This window comes from Lepisosteus platostomus, chromosome 14, assembly GCF_059453375.1.
Source record: "Lepisosteus platostomus isolate fLepPlt1 chromosome 14, fLepPlt1.hap1, whole genome shotgun sequence".
Classification (NCBI taxonomy): Eukaryota; Metazoa; Chordata; class Actinopteri; order Semionotiformes; family Lepisosteidae; genus Lepisosteus; species Lepisosteus platostomus.
The window spans coordinates 330604-340505 of NC_142624.1; the positions used below are offsets into that span (position 1 = coordinate 330604).

The window sequence follows — 9902 nt, forward strand, 5'->3', positions numbered from 1 at the left end:
GGGGGGAGAGGAGAGGAGGAGGGAGGCAGGAGCAGGAGTCTCGATTCTGCACTTTAATCTGCTGAGAGGAGAGGAGGAGAGGAGGGAGGAGGAGGGAGGCAGGAGCAGGAGTCTCGATTCTGCACTTTAATCTGCTCAGGGTCTTAACGAGCTGCTAATGGGATGAGCCGCAGTTAGCGTGGGGCAGGGGAGCCGCGCTGTGGGCTTCTGTATTTACAGCTCCTAATCGGCGTGTGTGTGTGTGCGTGAGGGGATTCAGCCACTGCGCTGTGCGTGTCCCCGCGTGTGTCCGCGTGTGTCCGCGGGGGTCTGACTCAGAAAGCCCCGCGCAGGCCGCGGCCTGGGGAGTCCTCCAGCGGGTCAGGGGCTCTGCGGGCTGCGGGGGGCCACGGCCAGGGTCCCAGCTCAGTCCTGACCTCTGTGCTTGGCTCTGCTGTAGCTCAGTCCGGCTGGAGGGGCCTGAGTGACTGCAAGAGGGTTGTGCAGCCAGGCGAGGCCAAGCCTGCAGTGAGCTCAGCTCCCCCGTGAATCCTCCACACGTGCTGACTGGTGGGTGAGCACAGCCAGACGAACACCGCCCCCTTGTGGCGAAACTCGGGAATGACCAATTCTGGCTTTGTAGGACAAAGGGTGTCATTCCCAGGCCCGACCAGCAGAGGGAGGCATTAGAGAAGACTTCCAGCTGGAAACCGTCCCTGTCTCTGTGATCTGCGCTCTTCTCTGGTCAATGTGGCTCAGTGGGAGCAGGGCGCTGATATGGCTTGTTTTACATCTGGACTGAACTAATCTGACTCTCAGGCATTTCCATCAGAAGAGTTCACAGCGCAGCCCTGAGACAGGCTAGTGTCTGCTGTGTGTTCTCTGTGTGTGTGCAGTGTGTACAGTTTGTGTGCAGTGTGCAGTATGTGCTCTGAGTGTGTGTGTGTGCTGTGTGTGTGCTTTGTGTGTGTGGACCTGACTGTCCAGAGACTAAAGCCAGCAAATAGAAACTGGACACAGACACTGGACACACGCAGACCTGGCTGTCCAGAGAGGACAGGCTCAGTGACCACAGCCTGGCCAGAGACACTGGACACAGGCAGACCTGTCTGTCCAGAGAGGACAGGCTCAGTGACCACAGGCTGGCCAGAGACACTGGACACAGGCAGACCTGGCTGTCCAGAGAGGACAGGCTCAGTGACCACAGGCTGGCCAGAGACACTGGACACAGGCAGACCTGGCTGTCCAGAGAGGACAGGCTCAGTGATACAGCCTGGCCAGAGACACTGGACACAGGCAGACCTGGCTGCCCAGAGAGGACAGGCTCAGTGACCACAGCCTGGCCAGAGACACTGGACACAGGCAGACCTGGCTGTCCATAGAGGACAGGCTCAGTGATACAGCCTGGCCAGAGACACTGGACACAGGCAGACCTGGCTGTCCAGAGAGGACAGGCTCAGTGACCACAGCCTGGCCAGAGACACTGGACACAGGCAGACCCTGCTGTCCAGAGAGGACAGGCTCAGTGATACAGCAAGGACACACAGGTGTTCACAGCTTGTGGGCTGAGTTCCTCTGGTCTGTCGGTCGGTCACAGGAAGGAAACTTTTCCCAGGGTGAAGGAAGAGAACCGGTAGCCTGAGGCCCCGCCCCCAGATGACCCCCAGAGGCCCCGCCCCCAGAGGCCCCAGCTCCCACACGCCGGCAGCTGATTGGTCCACGTGCACCTGCGGCTCTCAGCAGCACCTGTGCTCTTCCCAGCAGCGCTGAGAGCGGCCAGCCAGTCAGGCCACCCTGACCGGTCAGCTGACAGGCCTGCCGGCGCCGCTGGGGGGTTAAAGATCAGCATCTGAGCGCCACTCGCCAGACACCGACACTTGGAGGCTGAGAGCAAGCAGAGACTCCTGTCTGCTTGATCACTCTGACCGCCTGCCTGACCGCCTGACCGCCTGCCTGACCGCCTGCCTGACCGCCTGCCTGACCACCTGCCTGATCGTCCTGACCACCTGCCTGACCGCCTGCCTGACCACCTGCCCGATCGTCCTGACCACCTGCCTGACCGCCTGCCTGACCGCCTGCCTGATCGTCCAGACCGCCCCAGCCATGCTGAGCCTCCCACTGCCTTTGCTGCTGCTGCTCTCACTGTCCACCTCGGCCACTGACCCAGGTAAGACTGACCACTGCTGCTCTCACTGTCCTCCTGAGCCACTGACCCAGGTAACACTGACCACTGCTGCTCTCACTGTCCTCCTGAGCCACTGACCCAGGTAACACTGACCACTGCTGCTCTCACTGTCCACCTGAGCCACTGACCCAGGTAACACTGACCACTGCTGCTCTCACTGTCCTCCTGAGCCACTGACCCAGGTAACACTGACCACTGCTGCTCTCACTGTCCTCCTGAGCCACTGACCCAGGTAACACTGACCACTGCTGCTCTCACTGTCCACCTGAGCCACTGACCCAGGCAACACTGACCACTGCTGCTCTCACTGTCCTCCTGAGCCACTGACCCAGGTAACACTGACCACTGCTGCTCTCACTGTCCACCTGAGCCACTGACCCAGGTAACACTGACCACTGCTGCTCTCACTGTCCATCTGAGCCACTGACCCAGGTAACACTGACCACTGCTGCTCTCACTGTCCACCTGAGCCACTGACCCAGGCAACACTGACCACTGCTGCTCTCACTGTCCACCTGAGCCACTGACCCAGGTAAGACTGACCACTGCTGCTCTCACTGTCCACCTGAGCCACTGACCCAGGCAACACTGACCACTGCTGCTCTCACTGTCCACCTGAGCCACTGACCCAGGCAACACTGACCACTGCTGCTCTCACTGTCCTCCTGAGCCACTGACCCAGGTAACACTGACCACTGCTGCTCTCACTGTCCACCTGAGCCACTGACCCAGGTAACACTGACCACTGCTGCTCTCACTGTCCACCTGAGCCACTGACCCAGGTAACACTGACCACTGCTGCTCTCACTGTCCACCTGAGCCACTGACCCAGGTAACACTGACCACTGCTGCTCTCACTGTCCACCTGAGCCACTGACCCAGGTAACACTGACCACTGCTGCTCTCACTGTCCACCTGAGCCACTGGCCCAGGTAAGACTGACCACTGCTGCTCTCACTGTCCACCTGAGCCACTGGCCCAGGTAAGACTGACCACTGCTGCTCTCACTGTCCTCCTGAGCCACTGACCCAGGTAACACTGACCACTGCTGCTGCTCTCACTGTCCACCTGAGCCACTGACCCAGGCAACACTGACCACTGCTGCTCTCACTGTCCACCTGAGCCACTGACCCAGGCAACACTGACCACTGCTGCTCTCACTGTCCACCTGAGCCACTGACCCAGGCAACACTGACCACTGCTGCTCTCACTGTCCACCTGAGCCACTGACCCAGGCAACACTGACCACTGCTGCTCTCACTGTCCACCTGAGCCACTGGCCCAGGTAAGACTGACCACTGCTGCTCTCACTGTCCTCCTGAGCCACTGACCCAGGTAACACTGACCACTGCTGCTGCTCTCACTGTCCACCTGAGCCACTGACCCAGGCAACACTGACCACTGCTGCTCTCACTGTCCACCTGAGCCACTGACCCAGGCAACACTGACCACTGCTGCTCTCACTGTCCTCCTGAGCCACTGACCCAGGTAACACTGACCACTGCTGCTCTCACTGTCCACCTGAGCCACTGGCCCAGGTAAGACTGACCACTGCTGCTCTCACTGTCCACCTGAGCCACTGACCCAGGTAACACTGACCACTGCTGCTCTCACTGTCCACCTGAGCCACTGACCCAGGCAACACTGACCACTGCTGCTCTCACTGTCCACCTGAGCCACTGACCCAGGCAACACTGACCACTGCTGCTGCTCTCACTGTCCTCCTGAGCCACTGACCCAGGTAACACTGACCACTGCTGCTCTCACTGTCCACCTGAGCCACTGACCCAGGCAACACTGACCACTGCTGCTCTCACTGTCCTCCTGAGCCACTGACCCAGGTAACACTGACCACTGCTGCTCTCACTGTCCACCTGAGCCACTGACCCAGGTAACACTGTCCACCTGAGCCACTGACCCAGGTAAGACTGACCACTGCTGCTCTCACTGTCCACCTGAGCCACTGACCCAGGTAAGACTGACCACTGCTGCTCTCACTGTCCTCCTGAGCCACTGACCCAGGTAACACTGACCACTGCTGCTGCTCTCACTGTCCTCCTGAGCCACTGACCCAGGTAACACTGTCCACCTGAGCCACTGACCCAGGTAAGACTGACCACTGCTGCTCTCACTGTCCACCTGAGCCACTGACCCAGGTAAGACTGACCACTGCTGCTCTCACTGTCCTCCTGAGCCACTGACCCAGGTAACACTGACCACTGCTGCTCTCACTGTCCACCTGAGCCACTGACCCAGGTAACACTGACCACTGCTGCTCTCACTGTCCACCTGAGCCACTGACCCAGGCAATACTGACCACTGCTGCTCTCTCTCTCTCCAGACGGCGCCCCCGTCAGGCTGCGGGACGTCGGTGCAGCGCAGGAGCTCGTGGCGTCGGCGGAGGTCGTGGTCGTCGGGTTCTTCAAGGTGAGCGAGAGGAGTGGGGGTGGGGGCGCCCCGAGCTCCTGCTGCAGGTCGCCCCGAGTTCACCAGACTGCGCCCAGGCGTATTTATAGCTCCTCTGGATGTTTGTTTTCCTCCTGACCGCGGTGGCCCAGCGGGACACAGGAAGTGTCTGTTGCGGTGGTTACGGAATGGGTGTCGGTCCCAGAATGCCGAGCCTTGGCCAGACTTCCTGCGGGGGGGCGAGCGGGCGGCACAGGAAGTGAGGGCGTGTAGAGGCTTGTGGGCTCTGGCACCAGCATCCCTTCGCTCTTCAAACCACAGTAAACAAGACTGGGAGAGAGAGAGACTGGGAGAGAGAGAGACAGGGAGAGAGAGAGAGACTGGGAGAGAGAGAGAGACAGGGAGAGAGAGAGAGACAGGGAGAGAGAGAGACAGGGAGAGAGAGACAGGGAGACTGGGAGAGAGAGAGACTGGGAGAGAGAGAGAGACAGGGAGAGAGAGACAGGGAGACTGGGAGAGAGAGAGACTGGGAGAGAGAGAGACAGGGAGACTGGGAGAGAGAGAGACTGGGAGAGAGAGAGAAAGAGAGACTGGGTGAGAGAGAGACTGGGTGAGAGAGAGACTGGGAGACAGAGACAGAGGTGCACTTCCCACTGCACTGTGTCAAATATTCTGGGATTAGCGAAACATTCTTCCCCAAATTAACAAAACTAATCCCAGAATTCCCACACCTGCCAGAATCACAACAGGTCCCAATCCTACTGGAGGACGGGGGAGATGAACTGGCAGCCCAGTATGTGGTCTCCTGTCCCAGCCTGAGGAACAGACAGTGAGCCTGTCTCTCAATAATAATAATACAGTGTGTGATCTCCTGTCACAGCCTGAGGAACAGACAGTGAGCCTGTCTCTCAATAAAAATAATACAGTGTGTGGATCTCCTGTCCCAGCCTGAGGAACAGACAGTGAGCCTGTCTCTCAATAATAATAATACAGTGTGTGATCTCCTGTCACTGCCTGAGGAACAGTGAGCCTGTCTCTCAATAATAATAATACAGTGTGTGATCTCCTGTCCCAGCCTGAGGAACAGACAGTGAGCCTGTCTCTCAATAATAATAATATAGTGTGTGATCTCCTGTCCCAGCCTGAGGAACAGACAGTGAGCCCGTCTCTCAATAATAATAATACAGTGTGTGACCTCCTGTCCCAGCCTGAGGAACAGACAGTGAGCCTGTCTCTCAATAATAATAATACAGTGTGTGATCTCCTGTCCCAGCCTGAGGAACAGACAGTGAGCCTGTCTCTCAATAATAATAATACAGTGTGTGATCTCCTGTCCCAGCCTGAGGAACAGACAGTGAGCTTCTCTCAGTAATAATAACACAGTGTGTGATCTCCTGTCCCAGCCTGAGGAACAGACAGTGAGCCTGTCTCTCAATAATAATAATACAGTGTGTGATCTCCTGTCCCAGCCTGAGGAACAGTGAGCCTGTCTCTCAGTAATGCTCCATATGTTCATGTGTAAATGTCTGTAGATGTGTTTATGGGAATTGTATTGGTTTTGCTGTGGGGACCCTGACTGACTCACTGGTCAGCCCAGTGGGGTGAGCTGTCAGGGCGCCTCACGGTTCCTCTCTGCCTCAGGAGGACGGGGGCCAGGGATTCCAGGAGTTTCTGTCAGTAGCGTCGAGACTGCAGACCCTGCCCTTCGCCCTCTGCAGCGAGCCAGAGGTCTGGCAGCTCTACAACATCACAGGAGACACCGTGTCCATCTTCAGACAGGTAACCGCAGGGACACACCTGTCTCACCTGTCACACCCCGTCACACAACTGTCTCACACCTGTTACACCCCAGTCACACCCGTCTCTCACCTGTCACACACCTGTCTCTCACCTGCAGTCAGTCTAGTAACATCCCAGAGCCCAATAACCCTTCATCATCATCATCACCACTCCTGAACAGACCCTCAGTCTGTAACAACACGTCTGCACCTCTGTGTCCTGTGTCAGGGGGACAGTGGGGTTACAGACAGAGACTGGACACTGGAGCTGCAGAGAGAGGATAGAGTCACCTAGAGCCCCACACTGACACCCTTCATCATCATCATCACTCCTGAACAGACACTCAGTCTGTAACAACACGTCTGCACCTCTGTGTCCTGGAGTCAGGGGGACAGTGGGGTTACAGACAGAGACTGGACACTGGAGCTGGAGAGAGGATAGAGTCACCCAGAACCCCCCACTGACACCCTTCATCATCATCATCACTCCTGAACAGACACTCAGTCTGTAACAACACGTCTGCACCTCTGTGTCCTGTGTCAGGGGGACAGTGGGGTTACAGACAGAGACTGGACACTGGAGCTGGAGAGAGAGCAGCTGAACACAGTCAGTCTGTAACAACACGTCTGCACCTCTGTGTCCTGCAGTGTACAAACACAGTAAACAGAGTGTTTCCCCGCAGACAGACAGTCATCAGGAGAACCTGCAGCTCCAGGAAAGAATGAAGATCGACTCTGATGGTCTGACCAGGTTCATCCGCACCAACGAGCTCTACTACCTCACTGAGTACAATGACATGGTACAGCAGAGCACACCTGTCTGTCTGTCTCTGGTACAGCAGAGTACACCTGTCTGTCTGTCTGTCTGTCTGTCTCTGGTACAGCAGAACACACCCGTCTGTCTGTCTCTGGTACAGCAGAGCACACCTGTCTGTCTGTCTGTCTGTCTGTCTGTCTGTCTGTCTCTGGTACAGCAGAGCACACCTGTCTGTCTCTGGTACAGCAGAGCACACCTGTCTGTCTGTCTGTCTGTCTGTCTGTCTCTGGTACAGCAGAGCACACCTGTCTGTCTCTGGTACAGCAGAGCACACCTGTCTGTCTGTCTGTCTGTCTGTCTGTCTGTCTGTCTGTCTGTCTGTCTGTCTGTCTCTGGTACAGCAGAACACACCTGTCTGTCTCTCTGTCTGTCTACCTGTCAGTCTCTCTCTCTCTCTGCCTGCCTGTCTGTGTCTCTCTCTCTCTCTGCCTGAGCTCCAGGTCTCACACCAGCGGACTGACTCTGGCCTATCCTGCAGACAGCAGTGGGCCTGTTCAGCTCCCCGGTCAGAGCTCACCTGCTGCTCCTGGCGGACAAGCGCAGTGCCGGGTTTGCCCAGCTGAGGGAGCTCCTGAGGGCGCTGGCACCGCAGTACAGAGGACAGGTCAGCCCTTCCTGCCGGACCGCGCCGCCCTGGCGCTGTGCTGCGCTCAGCGTGTCTGCCCAGCTCACTGGGTTTGAGCCGAGCTGGACAGCATCAATCCCGACTGGCCCGGCCAGCAGCTGGCCCATGATCTAGATGTACACTGGCTCCCAGCAGCACTGTGTGTGCTGTGCTGCAGTGTGTTATAGTGTAGTTGTACTATACTGTACTGCAGTGTGTTATAGTGTAGCTGTACTGTACTGTACTGCAGTGTGTTACAGTGTAGCTGTACTGTACTGCAGTGTTTTATAGTGTAGCTGTACTGTACTGTGCTGCAGTGTGTTATAGTGTAGCTGTAGCTGTACTGTACTGCAGTGTGTTATAGTGTAGCTGTGCTGTACTGCAGTGTGTTATAGTGTAGCTGTACTGTACTGCAGTGTGTTATAGTGTAGCTGTGCTGTACTGCAGTGTGTTATCGTGTAGCTGTGCTGTACTGCAGTGTGCTATAGTGTAGCTGTACTGCAGAGTGTTGTACTGGACTGTAATTATCTTGGTGTTGCTGTGCTGTGTTGCAGTTACTCTTCGTGCTGATAGATGGAGCTGTCAGTTCCAACAGGCGCTCACTGGAGTACTTTGGGCTGAAGTCACATGACCTCCCTGCAGTGGGCCTGTATGACACCCAGACAGACAGGAAGTGGCTCATGCAGGCACAGGAAGTCACCACTGAGCACGTGCAGGAGTTCTGTTACTCGTACCTGAGAGGGGATCTGCAGGTCAGCCACCTGTCAGCACGTCACATGATCTCAATTAGGATGACACCAATTAAACTTCTTTTCATTCTTGTTAGAGACACTGAATGTAATTAACTCTCCTGCTGTCTGAATTCTTCAAGTCCTTTCTCCCTCTCCTGCTCTCAGTCTCTTCTCCTCTCTCTGTCTCTTCTCCTCTCTCTGTCTCTTCTCCTCTCTCTGTACTCCTCAGACAGCTCAGTGTTGCTCAGTAATGATCCTCTCTCCCTCTGTCTGCCTGCTACACTCCCTGACCTCTCTCTGTCTCTCCTCCTTCCTCTAACAGCTGGTCTGTTAGACCTCTTCTCCCCCTCCGGTCACTGTCGGTCCCACATCAGTCACCCACACCTGGCTCTCAATCTCTCATGCTCATGTCAAGTGTCCTTTGATGCTTCTGATTTCCAATTTTGTGAAACCTTGAGAGCTAATTAATATTCATTTGACCTCTTTATCTCTGTGCATGTTTTTGTCTTTACAATAATCTGTATGATTTTTCTACAGGAGCAGAATGATCCTCCAACATCCGCGGCAACCCACAGCAAATCTGAGCTGTAGTTTTGTAAAGGGGACAGAGAGCATATTCTGATCCGTTATCTATAGTCTGGGCTGTGACCTATATTCTGAGCTGTTAACTGTAATCTGAGCTGTAAACTGTTGTTTGGGCTGTAATCTGTAATCTGCAGTCTAAACTGTACACCATAGTCTGAGCTGTAACCTGCAGTCTAAACTCTACACTTTGGTCTGGGCTGTAATCTGTAGTCTGAGCTGTAACCTGCAGTCTAAACTCTAATCTGTAGTCTGAGCTGTGTTCAAGGTTGTAGCCTGTAGACTGAGATGTAGTCCATGCTGTGATCTGGAATCTGGAATGTAGCCTACAGGCTATTGACCGCACAACACAGAATGGACTTCTGCCCCATTGAGAAGGTCTGATATGACAACATGAGGTAATAAATCTCACACCTGGTGAAGATGGAAAAGCTGTAAATTAATTTCGGTGAAGAGCAACTGTCTGTGTGTGGAGTGGTGACAGGCAGAGTGCAGTGTGTGAGCAGTATGCGTGTACAGTGTGTGTGTATGCAGTGTGTGTGTATGCAGTGTGTGTGTGCAGTGTGTGTGTATGCAGTGTGTGTGTGCAGTGTGTGTGTATGCAGTGTGTGTGTATGCAGTGTGTGTGCAGTGTGTGTGCGTGTACAGTGTGTATGCAGTGTGTGTGCAGTGTGTGTGTATGCAGTGTGTGTGCAGTGTGTGCGTGTACAGTGTGTGTGTGGGTGTGTGCGTGCAGTGTGTGCGTGTACAGTGTGTCTGTATGCAGTGTGTGTGCAGTGTGTGCGTGTGTGCAGTGTGTGTGTGTGCAGTGTGTGTGTGG

General features: G+C 55.5%; 1 protein-coding gene across 1 annotated transcript; it reads left to right on the plus strand.

The window, feature by feature from the left end:
• Positions 1 to 2027: 2027 nt before the first annotated feature.
• On the plus strand, positions 2028 to 9513 carry erp27 (endoplasmic reticulum protein 27). Its single transcript, XM_088607126.1, has 7 exons — positions 2028 to 2146; positions 4506 to 4591; positions 6212 to 6349; positions 7032 to 7148; positions 7644 to 7769; positions 8324 to 8521; positions 9038 to 9513. The coding sequence occupies exons 1-7, from the start codon at positions 2083 to 2085 to the stop codon at positions 9089 to 9091; spliced, it is 783 nt and encodes a 260-aa protein (XP_088463252.1). The 5' UTR covers positions 2028 to 2082; the 3' UTR covers positions 9092 to 9513.
• Positions 9514 to 9902: the final 389 nt, after the last annotated feature.